This window comes from Apis florea, unplaced genomic scaffold, assembly GCF_048593485.1.
Source record: "Apis florea isolate Af1SG1 unplaced genomic scaffold, ASM4859348v1 contig_3587_pilon, whole genome shotgun sequence".
Lineage (NCBI taxonomy): Eukaryota > Metazoa > Arthropoda > Insecta > Hymenoptera > Apidae > Apis > Apis florea.
Window position 1 is genome coordinate 3910001 of NW_028256789.1, and position 15734 is coordinate 3925734.

At 45.2% G+C, this 15734-nt stretch overlaps 1 protein-coding gene across 2 annotated transcripts in view; it reads right to left on the reverse strand.

The window, feature by feature from the left end:
• LOC100863156 (uncharacterized) overlaps positions 1-11265 on the reverse strand; it is a 15654-nt gene extending 4389 nt beyond the window's left edge. Inside the window, exons 1-3 of one of the 2 annotated variants that reach the window (XM_086914306.1) lie at positions 11103-11265; positions 3934-5540; positions 3472-3658 (exon numbers count right to left, since the gene is read on the reverse strand). In XM_086914306.1, coding sequence (XP_086770432.1) covers positions 3472-3658; positions 3934-5532 — 1786 coding nt within the window. In that variant the 5' untranslated portion in view covers positions 5533-5540; positions 11103-11265. Of the gene's footprint in view, positions 1-3471; positions 3659-3933; positions 5541-7454; positions 8025-11102 lie in introns of those variants that run through there. The other variant, XM_012494043.3, reaches the window with a different exon arrangement.
• Between the last annotated feature and the right edge of the window lie 4469 nt (positions 11266-15734).

The following is a 15734-nucleotide window of genomic DNA, read 5'->3' on the forward strand; positions in this document are numbered from 1 at the left end:
CGAGGGGGATTAAAGAAAAAGAAAGGGGAGAGGAGGGGGGGGGAGGGAGAAAGAAGGAGCGTTCGTTACGCTTCGTATATCCTGAATGAGGACACGGTTACGGGCAAATATTTTTCATCTTTGGGGAATGAAGAAGCGTGACGTAATATTTCGAATCTTTCCTTCAAAGGGCGTGTTACGAAATAGGTGGAAGGATATTTTCACGGTGGCCGAACGTGGTGGAATCTTTTGTACGACTATCGACCCTTTTCGGGAAAAAAAAAAAAAAAAAAGAAAAGAAAAGAAAAGATCCCGCAGAGACTTATTCCCATCGAAACGCCTCCTTCCTTCACGGGATAATGATTGTCCTTGCGTGAGAACCGAAGAAACGGGAGCTTTGACCCGACCACAATAGGAAACGAGCGAAATTCCTCGAATCTCGTTAGTCGATCGGATTATTACCTTCCTAGATCGCCTCTATCTCTTTCCTCTTTTATCAGTTTCTTTTAATTAGACCCCTCTGGGGAAGTATCGTTGTTCGACCAACGTCGTGTCACGTCGCTTTCAACTTATCGTCGAACCGTCGATTCGAATGTAAAAAAGTATTGTAGCGAAGTACGGATGCGTGGAAAATTGCTTTCAAAGCGATCCTGACGTTGAGCGCATAGGTGGTGCTTTTTTCATCACACGTAGCCGACCAGCATTTCATTCTCGATCATTCGGGCTCAACTTTTGTTGTCAAAGCTTCCAATTGAGCCGAGTACGCTGTATTGGAAATTCCTTTAATGAATGTTGAGCGATGGAAGCGTCGTTGCTTCAAAGACAATAGCAGATTTTCTCTCTCTCTCTCTCTCTCTCTCTCTCTCTCCAAGAGAGACAGAATCGACAGAGCTGAACTTTTTAATCAGGTTTCCTATTAATAAAGAATGACACTGTGTCTTTCTATAGGGTTAGAATACGAATGGGAAGAGATCATCTTTCGTAATTAAAAATTCTAATTATTTTTCTGCCTACGAGCAAAATCTATGAGAGATTATGCGACCGACGACTTCGAGTTGAAAAATTCTGTTGAGAAGAGGAACGATCGACGATCGACGTTATTGAGAACGAGAATGCCATTGAGAACGAACGTTTCGCGAGGGAGAAAGAAACGTGTGTTGAACGAAGGTGTTTTGACGAATACGAAATATTGTCGAATTTCAAGAAGACAGAATTCCTCGAAAGAGAGGAATTTCCTTTTTTCAGAAAATCTGACCTGTCCAGATTCCCACTGACTCGAAACCATTCTACCAAATTTCTTAGAGTACCTGCCACTTTTTGTGAATGGGAAGAACCTAAGGTGCACCTTCCTCTATGTATATCTGTATATAGGAATCTTAGGTATAGTTACGATTTGGTGAAACGTTGCTTTCGAGGCAACCGAAGCGAAACTGGAATTTAACACGCACAATGGGTTTCAAGGGTAAAAGGAAACGACAGGTTTTTCGATTTTCCTTGAAAAGGCAAAGCCCCCGTTGTATGCAATCGTACAGATAAACCGCCTATAATTTCTTATTCTTCTCCATTCTTCCTTCGCGCGAATTCTCTTCGAGTTTATTTCAAGCGAATCTCTGGTAAAAATAATTAAAAATTTTTCAACCTATCCCACCCGTACGACGTTTAAAATTTTAATCCCGTTTAATATAGAATCCTGTCGATATCTATTTATACGGTAACCTTTCGTTATCCACGCGACCTTCTACACCTAACTGCAACACAAATCTTTAAACGTATAAAATTAGAACGTGGATAATGCAGTGGAAAGTGTGCACTTTCCTAACTCGAAATTTATATATACTTTGTTATTTTTTTTTTTTTTAATCGTTCGAATGTAAAAAGGAAAATTAATATTTTTGCAAATAATCATCTGGTATGCAAAAGTAAATACGAAACGCTCCTCTTCCTCTGTGGCGAAAAACAACAAGTGTAGGAATATTCGAGTGGATTATTAATTATTTCGATAACTGTATCGTATACGAGAAAAGCGACTTAATGGAATAACTAATAGGATATTATGCGGGTATCCAGGCTCGGTGGTGGAGACAGATTGGGGTTGGAGGGCCGATTGATAAATTAACAAGAAGGGTTAATCGGCATACCGCAGGGGTGAGGGTAATGCGATCTCGGTAAGTGCGCGTGGTTTGCCGGATGTGGTAAGTGGGAATGCGAGTGTGCCGCCATTGTGAACGGATAACCCTGGTTATCCATCTCCATTTCCATTCCGAGTCGACAACGGACTATCTGGAGCACTGGATATCCATCCATCTTTCTTCTCGAACAAACTTCCCTTCTCCAAGATAAACACCGACACGTTTCGATCACTGTCTTTTGTCCTTTATCAACCGACACGTGCCACGATACTTTTCCTCGAGACAATTCAAAAAGTCGACGAGATCGTTTATTATTCGACTTTCGAAGCGATACGAAAAATCGGGAAAATCGACGAGGTTAAAATTAACACGATAACACTGGAACGATTCGTCGATTCATATTTGCGCGCGTCACATGTCACATGTCGCACTCGCAAGGGGATGTCCTCCCAAGGTCGATTCAAGGTTTTCTCGTTTAATCGAGATGTTCGATCGAGCATCGGCAATCACCAAATCGTCGATTATATTTATTATCATTCGAAACGAAATGATTCCGGTTGGTCGCAAATTTTTACGAAGGTCCCACGTTTGTCGTCGCGTTGGATCCTTGGTCTGTTCCTTCTTTCACGACGTCGGCCGCCCGATTTTTTTTTTGAAACGAACGCGAGAGCACAACGACTCGAGTGCCACTCCACGAGATCTCTGCTGGCCCGCACGCCGAGGTGTCCCACAGGTGGTGGTGGTGGTGGTGTCGAGGGCGAAGGCGAGGCTTGGGACTCCTTTGAAAGGACATCCAAAATGGCATTCCTCTCACGGCCATTCGCCCAGCCAACTCGGATTAATGGAAGCGAGGGTAAAAGTATCGTATACCCCTCGCCCGATTCCCAGCATTCTTCGACACGATGCTTCTGCTCTCGGTTGCTGCGGGCATCGACTGGTCGATATACCGTCACGATTCCAGCGACTCGACGCGGTCGAGGGTTGAAATTCCACGGGGGTTGTTTCCCCGAGCAGAATCGGTCAACGATGCGTCTCAACGCGTCGATAACGCGTGTCCACCATTGATAAAAGATTCCCGCCTGTCATCGCCGCTGATACTGCAGACGTTCTGGCTGATCCAACCCTCGAACCAAGGGTGGAGCCACCCTTCTTCCCCCCTAATTTCGTCCGAGTTCGCTTCGAGCGCAAATCGAAGCGTATTTGCCACTGTTCGAACTGGCGCGAGCCAACTTGTGCACGATTCGATATCGATTCGGCGAATCAAACGAGATGGCTATCTCGAAGAACGAGTAGTCTTTTCAAAAAAAAAAAAAAAAAAAAAAAAAGAAAGAAAAAAACGAGATCTCGATGGAAAAATACTCACATTGATCGACGGACGTTGTTTCGTATCGTCTGGTTGGCCTGGGGGGTGGCCGCGGAGGTAGCGCGGGGGGTTGATGCGTTCTCGATGTTACTTCCACACCTCCGTCGCTTTCGCCCTCCTGCCCTCTCTTGTTTCCTCCAGTTTGCACCACGTGACACTGGCACTTACTCTTCGAAGGGGCCGACACCTGGACGATTAAAAATCGTCACTTTGCGAAAGAAAGAAAGAAGATCGAGAGAGAAATATGTACGAAATTGTTCGCCCGAGTAATAATAATTAACGCCGCGTCGGTGAAACGAACAGCGATATATATATAGAAGCGATCGTGGAATAACCGCGAGTGATTAATGGAGGTTGGTTGTCGGGCACAGGCGCGATTAGATTTCGTCGAAATCGTTTCGCTCTCGTAATACGACTCGGTGAAATTTCGAATGAAATTTCCCGCCGGATAGAAAAAGATACCTGTATCGAGTCCACCCCGATGATAGACGTATTTTTGGTATCGTTATTTTGCGGATGCTGATGGGCGTGGGCGTGCACGTGGCCGTGATGGTGGCCGTGATGCTCGAGGCTGGACGGAGCTCTGGCGTCCCTTTGCCGGGGCGCGTCGGGGTGGCTGGGGTGCAACGAATGCACCTGTTGTAAATGATGATGATGATCGTGGACGTGATCTAAACGACTATGCGCTCTCGTATTGGCGTTTGACGAGGAAGACTCACAGGATATGCCCGAACTAACGTGATGATGATTCACGCTGGAATGCCCGGTCAAACTTCCCGACGAGCTGCCATGATGATGGCTAGCGAGCGGCGTGGTCGACAGACTGCTGTTCGCGTTGACCACGTGCCGGTGCACCGCCGGTGATCCGCCGTGGTTCAACATGCTCGAGTTGGACGAGGCGCCGCTCATCGCGCTCGAGGTGCCGTGGTGATCGCTGGAGAAGCCCGAGTTGGATGGATAATGGGCGGCGAGGCGGTGATGATTGGTCGGCGAATTTCTGTGGATCATGGTGGTGGTGGTGGTGGCGGTTGTGGCGGCGGTGGACGGATTCGGATGGTGATGGCCACCCGGGTTTCCCGTCGAATTTTGACTCGAGGGGGCAGACACGTTTCCGTGGACGTGGGTGGCGAGATTTCCGTGATGATGGCCCGCTATTCCTTCACGGGGGGGGCCGTGGGAATGGTGGACGGCCGTTGGCCCGTGATGATGGCCCCCCGCAACGCCCGTGCTTTTCGCGTGATGATGATGAGTGTGTTGCCGCTGACCGTGTTGCTGAAACCCCATCAACCCGTCCCCGACCACGTCCAAATTCGCGCCGCCTCGAAAGTTGTCGGCATGCTTGTGCACGTGAGCGTGCGCGTCCCCGTGGAAGTGGCCGTGGACGGTGTTGCGCTCGGCCGAGGCAGCCTCGTGATGATGCTGGTAAGGGTTCAGAACCTGCTGAATGCTCGTCTTCAGCTTGTCTTTGCCCGAGGTGGTGGCCGCTTTCTGCGACAGAGAGACACCACCGTGATCCTCGAGCTGCTTGTCCAGATCTTTCGTCTCGGCGAGAAGAGCCGGGCCGGCGGACTCGAGCAAAGGGCTGGATGGGCCGCTTGGTTGGCCGTTGTTGTCCTGCAAGTTGTTGCCGGATTCCTGAACTCTTCTCGCTGCCTCGAACGCCAAGTTTCGCGAGAGGTCCAAGTTCCTCGGGCTGCACGAAAGATTGTGACCGTGTCTCGACAAAATCGCCCCCTGACCCTCCATCGATCTCACGTTCGCCTGATGTTCCAGCATGTCCGCGTTCCTGCCACTCTCCAAATTCATCTGTTGCCCTTCTTGCTGATGATGATGATGGTGGTGATGGGACAACGGGCTCTCCAGCCTTCTTATCGGCTCGAAAGCGCTCTGAAGCGCCTCCAAACCCCTAGGGAGTTCTTGGCTGTTGGAAATTCTTGTACTTCCCACGCCCCGCTCCCTCTGCGCTCTCATGGAATCCATGCTGCTCATCGCCGAGCATTGGCAAGAGTGTTGCGGATTTTCCGGAACGTCCAGATCCGTGGTCAATTGCGGTTGGGACATCGTAATACCTGAAAATATAACGTAACCGCGATCGATCGATAGAATTAATCGTTCGTAGAACTAGAAAAGGATCCGGCCTCTTCCCGTTTTCGTATCGAATCCGCGAACGAATAATCTCTCTCGTCCAACTTGATAAATCGTTCCGGATCACGAAAATTCGTGGTGAAAATTCATTCGATGAAATGGCGCGTGTGAAAGGAATAAAACGAGATACCTTCCCCCAATATATCCCGCGGATATCAATGGGCGGAGAGGAGGGAGGGGAGTGACAAGAAAGTAGTAAATCAACGGTTGCTCGGTGATCCGTAGAGGAGGAGGAGGAAAAATCAAGGCGATCGTATTAACGAATCTGCCAATTACGGGGTTGGAGTAAATAGGATGATGGTAACTGCGGATATCGCATCCGTTCCGGGCGCGGAAACGCGGAAAAAAACTTTCTCAGGCGCCTATTAGCGCCTTCCGTCGTTAAAACTTCTCGTGCGAATAGCTTTCGAGGAACGAACTTGTACAAATATTCTTTAGCGAATAGAATTAGAGGCGATTCTTCTCGAGTTGCGAAGAAGTGGCTTTCATAGGCCGGCATTGTACTTATTTGGAAAGAATCCCACCCTTATAATTCCTTCCGTATTAGCTTGTTAAGAAATTGTTTACGAATTCTGACTAACGATCATCACGGCCTTTCAGAAAAATCGATACGTGCTCCTATAAGCAGGATAATCCGTTCGATAATCCATACGCAAAGAATAGGAGGGAGAAAGTTTTCGTTTTGTGTTTTAAATCGCGAAAAAAAGAAGGAAAAACATCGTGTCTTATCGATCTTCTTATTATCCATTAACGGTGGGAAGCGAGTCGATCCCACTTTAAAGGGAAATCTGCTTAGCCTAATGGCCCCCTTGTATTTCACCTGCAAAATCGATCGCAACAACGGCCCCTACCTTAAAGCGCATTTGGTATCGGGCATCTAGTTGAACAGGCAGGAGGAGGCAGGCTGGAGGTTGAGATTCTCTCGTAAGTAAGAGCGGTCGACTCCCGGCAACTTACATTCCTCGTATCTCGTTATACGAGAGCGCAAACGCTTTGAAGGCCATGGCCAAGTTCGATGCCGATCGCGTTTGCCTCGGACGCGGTTAAGTTTTTCTGTCGTTCCGCCGATCTCTCGATCGAACGAAGAATGGGAATGCTCCGCTGGCACGTGGATTTAATTTCGTTCGAGCAGAAAACCCGACGAATCCCTCCCCTCCCTCCCTCCCTCCTCCTCTCTCTTCCCCTCTCCTCGGAGAGTTGGCCTCCGTTTCAGACGATTCTCGCACTCGAACTGCTCGACTCGTAAAAAGAATTTTTCACGGTGTTTATACGATGATCGTAAATCCGATCGTAACTAACGAGGCAACGGTCCACAATTGATAGGCATCCACAATCGAGATGGCAGAAAATTACCTTCCGTTTATGCGCGTTCAAGGGGGAATAAAATTCTTAATTTGAAGGGATCGACGTTCGGATCGTCTTGAGAAGCGGACAAACCCCGTCCTCCCTTATATCGGATATAAGGATTTTTGGAGGTTCGTTTCGACTCTACCTATTTGCCCTTTTGCTACGAATACCGGTTTCACCGTCACCGAATAAATGGAACGCTCGTGTCAACAGCTTCGTGACTCCGTCCGACGAAATTCTGCGATACAAAATATATTCGAAACGTCGGTTATATAAATTTACTCGTCGGACATTTCTCCACGAAGAAGAGAGACAGAGAGAGAGAGAGAGAGAGAGAGAGAGAGAGAGAGAACCGTTGAGATACAATTCTTTCTCGTTATTATATGCAAAAAAAAAAAAAAAAAAAAAGAAGAAAAAAGAACTCGAGTACCTTGGAAGTACTCCCATCGTATCCATCACGTATTAAGAGAAAAAGATAGTTTGCGGTTCACCTGCGCGATCGAATATTCAAGTGCTCCCGTCTGCCGGATCCTCTCAATCACTGTCTCCCGGTGACGCTCCTTCCGCATGCCCGACGATCGGGCCACGGATCTGAACACGAGGCAAAAGTCTATTTTCGACGCGAACTCTCTGCTCCTTCTTGCTCTTCCCACTGGAATACCGTGGCGCGTAAGCAGGCGTGCGCATTTTCGAAACGTTGAACGACACGCGTGGCGCCAAAAAAGACGAGCTTACTACACCCGTTGCTCTTTACCACGGAACACTCTATCCCATGCATGTTGCCTCTCTCCTCGGCTTCTTCGACCACGTCGAATTCTCGTTAATTCGATTCCGAGAGTCGGCTCGCATCGCGTCGCGTCTCGCACAACATGAAGAAACGAAGGAAGGAAGAAAGGAACGGCACTTGCACGGCACGGCACGGCACCGAACGGAACGGCGAGGCACGGCACAGCACGGCACGGCACACACGACACGCCACGGTCCCACGGCGTCGAAAACGAGCGACGACTCTCGAAGGAAGAAAGGAAGCGATAGGAACGGAGCGCAATATCGTGAGAGACTGTTCGTGTCTTCCACCTTCACTGGCGGCCGTTCTGCCTTGGAATGTGCCTTTGCCCCCTCGAGCCCCTCTCCGCTCCCATACCGGGCCCGAGCGAGGGGCCCTCAGGGCCCCGACTCTTACGCCGCAACCCCCGCTCTCTCCCGCCATGCGAAGCTCGACGGTCGATTTGGTTCGCAAGTGTCGGGCCCACCCACTCTCGCCGATCCGACGACTCGCTGGATAGGGTAGATCTTTTCGCGTCGTTAAACGCGTTTTTAAAGTATTAAATTCCTAAAGAGATTTCTGTATATGTATATATATAAAGTGTACGTACGGGTTTTTCGTCTCCTTTCGTCCGTCCGTCTTGAAATTTGGCCCGGCGTCGCGTCATATTGCCACTTTGCACTTTCTCGGTGGAATATCGTGAGGATCGAGACTCGAGAAAATATATACACGTATGATGATTAATTATTTTTGGGTATCTATGGGTATTTTTTCTGGATCCGAAAAAAAGAGGGAGGGGAGAGAGTTGGTACGTAACGACGATTTTTAAATCGTAGGGAAAATTAGGCATCGGTTCGAAGCATAGGTACGAGCTCACGGTTAGCTTGCGTTATAAAGCGTTTAAAGCACAAAGGTATAATTTTCAGGGAGGGAATAGCGAAGCGATTTTCGTGGAGTTTCGCTCCGAGGACTCGAAGTTCGTTTCTCCCTAGCCTATTAACACAATTACTCGGAGTAATGGGTAATTGGGGATAATAATGACCGTGATCTTGATTATACTTGAAAATTTAGTTATAAAAATTCTTTGCCCGACCGTGCTCCAAAGAGCATAGGATTCTTCTTATCCGGTGAGACTCTTCAAATCCGCAACTGGAACGATCCCTTACCGATCGATCGTTGGTTTCTCCACGTTTATATTTATATTTAAAACGTTTAATTATCGTTCAAGAGTATCGTTCATTTATTAAAAACAATGAAGGGATATTGATTATCATTTTAATATCTTATTGTCGACCAATTCTCAGTCGTACGATTCGAATAACGAAACGGAACGGACTTTTGTTCTGACCACGGAAAAGGGTCTCTCGTTTTATTGGACTTCACCGTCATACCATATACGGTTCTGAAATACCGACTTTGAAAAAAATCGAGCGTTTCTCGATCGGCATCTACGATTTATTACGATCATTATAAAAATTATAAATTATTAGACGAAGACTGTTTAACTATAAGTGTAATATCAACAACTTGGTTTTTTTTTTCTTTCTTATAAAATAGAAAATTTCATAACAGAAGAAACATTTTTCCATACTTAGAATAGCTTTTGCATAAGCAGTTCTAAATCGAAGATAGGCAATAGACATTGTGAAACATTGTTACCGTTTCGCCAAATATTTTCCCATATTTAAACAATATGTGAATTATTTCAAAATCATTTATATGATTCGTCAAAATGCATAACAGGGATCAAAAATGATCGCGTTTATATAATATATATTCTCGGAGACATTCGTTGATTGCGATACGGCCCGTTTTCTTTATTCGTATTTTCATAGTAGTCCGTAGAAAAAAAAAGAACTCTTCAAATACAATGGGCAGCGTAATTAAGGGTCAAAAGTTTTTTTAGCTTCATTAATTACGCGAACACTTCAAACGATGCCATTATCATCCCGAGAATGCAGCAAGTAAAATGGTGCGCTATGCATAATGTAGTTTCATTTCTTCTCAGGCTTCGGGGCCATTTTTCTGAATCAATTCGAGGAAAAAAAAAAAAAAATAGAAAATATGAGTGCCGAGTAATTGCGACCGAGTCGTAATTATATTACGAAAAAAAAAAAAAAAAGAAAAAAAAGAAGGAAAAAATTCGGAAGGATCGAAATTGCATTTTTATTTATATCTTAAACTTTTTTTTTAAGATCATCGCTCACGAATTTCTTACAAAAAAAATATTAAATACTAAAAATGATAATTTATGATATTATGATATGTTATGATTTTATGATATTGTATTATATATTTTTGATATCTATTCATTTTATGATAGTAATAAAAAAATTACCATTACAGCATAATCGAAGTATATTTATAAAAAAGAAAAAAAGAATGAGATTATTTTTATTCAAGAAATAATTTTTAATTTGGCGGCAATCGATAATTTGCGGTGGATAACTTCAACTTGAAGTGATAGTTTATGGAATCGTATATAGGTGGCGACACTAACGCCCGCCGATTGGACGAACGTTTGATTTGATGTTTTCTTTCTCAAAAGTGCTTGTTGAGTCGATGTGGTGCAAATGCTCGTTAATTGAAAGTTAATTTATGTTAATTAATTGAAAAAACTTGGTGATCGTGTATATTGCGAGATCAGAAAGTGAATAGTTTAATGTTGTGCAACGAAATATCGAGATATTTTACTGGATAATCAATGTGGTAAGTGTAAATTTATAGAAATTAGTTATTAATCAAAGTGTCTCAGAAATGAAAATGGCGGGAAAGCGAATCAAAGGTTTTTATAGTCGTAAATTCGAGTAAATATATTTAGATTTTGTCTCGTTCCGATAAATTTAAAAGAATTATTTCGAGATTAATTGAAATATTCAAACGGATATTTGAAAATAGATGAAATTAATGATTATTCTAATTTGTGACGTAATCACGATTCAATATGTCGGCCATTAACAATTTGTTTTCTCATCGTCCATCGAAATTCATCTATGATATTTAGCTAGGTATGTAAAAAAGCATTGTGCAGCGAATAATTATTTATCGAATAAACAAATATTAGCGAAAAATAATTTAACGGATCGTGGTAATGAGATTTCTATAATTTCTATTAATATTCGTACGTTAAACGTATCCTTTTATTCATGTAGTCGTATAGTTCGATTGTCTGTTTATATTTCTTATTGTAAAAAGTATTGTTTTTCAATGAGTATGAGTCAGAACGTTAATTGCCTAAAATTTATATTTTTCGCTGTGCTAGATCGAGCAGTTTGTATATATTTCTAGATTATACTTATAGGCAGTTCGTCTTTGTTGACGTTTTTTTCCCCGTTGTACGTTGTACGATATCGCTCGCTAGTGCTACACATACCTCAGTCTTCTTTTCTCTCTCGAACGTGTTTGGACGTGTTCTCGTATCGTTATATTCTCCATTTCGAGATTATGTTTCGACCGCCAGCCGAACATTTTAAGAGACAGTTTGATGGATATCGATGCTCTTAATCGACCTATTTTTTCAAATTTATAACCCGGTATTTCTGTGACGTTGATTCTCGATAAGATGACGAGTTCGGGAAAAGCGGCGTGCCCTCGTAAAATGCTTCGATTCACCGTCACGACACATTTTTCTGGTAAGAACCACTAATTTATATCAGTCTATTTGAACCTGTTCCAAATACTAGAATAGATTGAAACGTAGATCGTATATTTGTTACATAAATCTATATAGTGCGTTGAATGTTTCCATTTATACGATTCATGTCACGTTTTCCGAGATAATATGCCAGTAAAATTTAACAATTTGTGGTTTCGAGTAATTTTGAATTTTGAAAACTTGTATTCGTATAACGTTTCATCGACGAAATCACGTCGATGAAACGACGAAAGGCTCGGCTCGTTGGCATTAATTTTCGAAAAGTAAACCGAGCAGAAGTATCGATATTTCCCTCGACCATTTGTTTGACCACGTTTTCTCGTTTTTTCCTTCAGCTTCTCCAGACCGAAATGGCGGAGAATTATGAGCGAGTTATAGTTTTACGTGGGGGGTCAACAATTTTGCTAGGAAGCCGCGAGTCAGAAGCCGGCTGGATCGGCCGGGGCCTTCGTATTCGGACCATTAGTCCAATACGGCAATTCGTCAAATCGGGAGAAATGTAGTATCAATAACGTCCCGCAGCTGCTGCCATCGAAGCATGCATTTTCCTGACGCGCAAATTGCGCGCGCACGAGTCCTCTCCTCGAACATACACGAGCGACAATTGTTTCCGATTTTCCCGATTCCCTCGTCCATACCCCTCCACCCCTCTCTCCCCCTCTTTGATTATTTTTGTCCCTCTCCCGATGTTTTTCCACTTGTTTTTCCACTACGTAATCTATGAATCGATTCTTCGATTGATACCATTCCGATCAATCCTCGATCAGCTTCTTTTTTCTTTTTTTCTTTCTTTTTTTTCTCATTCGAATTTATCTGGTTCGCCGAGTTCTAACGCTCGTTTAATGAATGAAATTCAACGATTTTTCCATATCTGTCGCATCTAAAACGCACGATTATGCAAATTCACAAAATTATTGTCATCCGTCCCAAACTCTTCCCATCCAACCTCAATCGGATATCGTATTTTTCATCGTTCGCACGCGGTTAAACACGTGTCCAGCCCGACCACGTGTCACCGTTAATTTCCTGCGGTTTCCATCCTCGAAATCGTGCTCGACGGAAGTCTACGACCGATGTGTGATGTTTGCGGATAAATCCTCGTGGCCTGCCAATGCTGACCCTCTCTCCCCCGGCTCTTCTTCTCCGTTACACCTTCACGCCATCCCCTCGACTCTCCTTCTCCGTTTCTCTTTCTCCCACTTCCTTCCACCTTCCTACCGGTATCCTCGCTAAATAATAAATACGAGAGGGTTCTCCGGGAATACCCCGAGGGTGCCATTAGCGGGGTACAGGCCTCGGACCACCCTCTCGCACCCTTCGAAACCGTCCTCCGGCTTACACCCACCCCCGCACACCTTCTTCCACGACCCGAAACGCGAGTCTAATACACTTAGAGGAGAGACGCGGCCTCGCGTCTATGGGTGTAACGGCGAGGGTCTCCCCGATCGCTTTATGGAAGCTGCTTCTTTTCTTTTCTTTTCGTTTTCCTCGATTCCCGCTTCGACGAACGAGCCTCGAATAGACGAATGTCTTAAAGTTTACGGAAAGACCGTGGGGCGTAGATTATATTTTTTCAATACCGTCGATGGTATTCGTTCGCATTTCCCTTCTTCTTCTTCTTCTTCTTCTTCTCCCTTCTCTTACCTTCGTTCTCTTCTTTCCACTAATGCTCTATCCGAACCGATATCGGTTTTTGGTTTTCTACGACGGGTTGATCGAAGAAGCCACGATTAATCTCGCATCGAGCCGACTCGGCGAAGGAACGATCACGATGTCGAGCGGAAAACTTTTAATCAGTGGACGCCACTTTCCTCCCGTTTTTCTTTTTTCGTCCATCTTTTCCCCGCGGAACAAACCGTCCAGAATTCAAGGATGCAAAGAAACATCGAAACTGTACGCCCACTGTACTCCGGGTATCTGTACCAGCCTTCCCGTAGATCTAATAGGGCGAGCCTGGACGCCTGGAAAACGTTGACCACTACTCGCTCTAACCGGTCAAACGGTTAATCGAGGCCATTGCGACCAACAGCGGTTCTCAGCCCTTCCCCTCTTCCTTCCGATTTATAAACTTCGAAACTAGTACTTTACTTTAGTTCCCGTCCATCTTTCTACCCATAGATTGATTCTCTTCTTTTTTTCTTTCTCCCTCTCTCTCTCTTCCTCTCTCTTCTTTGACTTGCCCCGATTAACAAATTTGGACATCAACGCCGATGATATACCAAAAAAAGGTGTACAACAATTTCGCCAAGGAGATATCATCGATTCGACTTGGATCAAAAAATTTTTTCCAAAGTTTCCTTTTAGACAGCTTTTCGTAAATTTTCTCGTTCGAATGAGAAATATTTTCCACGACTAATCAACGCGTTTCGTTAATTTTCAGATAAGTTTTCGAGCGGAGACTTGGCGGTGTTTGGGAGATGCATTCGCAGGATCGAAGGACGCAACGCATCGGGAACATGCAGCCGGGGAAATGCTAGGCGGCACGAGGGGTAAGTATCAATAATTGAGCACCATGGGGGTGGCTCCGCTTGGCCATTTAGCGGTCGAACGAAGGGGATGGACCGCGGATGCCCATGGTACGGGGATATCGGTGGATGTATCGCACGGCGAGGCCTGCTATCGACATGTCGACGATGCCAGGCCGGGGCTGTATATTCCACGATATAGGAAACTATCCTAGCCGCGATCATGATACGCGAAAATACCATCTGTCATTCGGGGGTGCGTGCCAGACCCCGATCCAATGGCCGACCACCACCCACCTCTCTCTTTCCACCACGATTTTCACTCCGTCCCTCCCCTTCGTTCTCCCTTTATTTTTCTCTTATTCCTCTTACTACTCTTCTTCTCTTCTTGCTCGTCCTCTTACTTCACTTTTTTTTTCGATTCGCCAGTAGAAGAGAATAATCTCTACCCGCGTTGTATTTCATTTTTAAGAATGGTTAGTCGAAAGCTTAGCCAAGTTTAATTAAAATTACCTTGAGAATGTTTCCTTTAATCGCGCTACCGTAAAAGTCGTCCACAGTTTTGATCCAAGGCGGAGAAACGGTGGCGGAGAATCTCGAAACAATTGGCGTAAACGACGCGCACGAGGGGTATTGAAACTAGGGGTTGGCGCGAATAATCTACACGTAGTCGAATTCATTTTCCAATTAAGAGGCTACAGGGATTCGCATTCGACTCTCTCCTGGTGGATCGATCGTGGTGCCGTTAAATTGAGGTCGTCGGCGGGAATCGCCGTCGAAAAAACGTGATTAAGCGCGGCTAACGACAGCTCGAGAGCAATGTGTCGAACAATGTGTACTTATCTCGCCGTATCCACGAACGTATCCACTATTCCATCCCTCGAAATCGAACCACCATTTTTTATGATCGCGCCGTTCTTTCACTCCGTGAAATCGTATCAGTCGCCTTTAAAACCTATCCAACTCGAAATTAATACTCCCGCGCTTTATTAAAACTTTTCATATCCGCGGGATAAATTCGTTTCGGGTCTTAATTTGGGGAAAAAATGGGCGTCGGAAAGGAAGGAACAGGTTGGGATGGAATCGAAAGGAAGAATTTAAAGCGCGTTAAAGAAGAAATTGTTCGAGCGGAAAAGGTGTGTGAAAGTCGATCGGTAAAATTTCTCTCGATGCGTGTCTACGCGCGTTGGTAGTTCTGCCTGTCTACGTTTTAACCCCCATTACCCATGACCCAACCTCTGGAGGACGACTCGGCGGAGGAGGACTCGGTTACACCGAACAACTTAATGTTATGTAAAAATAGCTGAGGGGGAGGGATCGCAGACACACCGGCTCTCCTGTGTATATTAATGCGGGTCGAAAGAAGAGGCGAGGAACAGACGAGAGTGGCAGTCGAAGCTCGAGCAGATGCTCACCGTTGGAATATCTAAATAAATCCGCGTGTCGGCCACCCTTAAAATCCTTGAGTCGAATAAGTAATAACGTTCGCCAACCGCGGAGTTAGATTCCTCCCTTTCTCCCTTTCTTGCCTGCATAACCGAGCGCGTCCGATTTCGGGACTTTAATTGGCCCGGGGGAATTTCGCTGCGTGGACTTACTTTACGAGCAAACTTTCCCAGATATTTCGTGCCTCTGGAGACGAGAGAACGCGTACCTTTTTTTTCTCTCTCTCTTTCCTTCTCCACCAAGGAAGACGGAAGAGGGAGAAAAGGCGAAAAGGTAGGAGTAATCGCAATGGAGGTTTCTCCCTTTCCTTTTTCTTCGCGAGATTTAATCAGTTCCGCCGTCGATCTAGCGACCGGATTATGAAATCTTTGGAACAATGCGGCGATAGTTCTCTTCTCTCTTTGAAAGGGTTACGAAAATAATCGATCTCCCCTCGTTT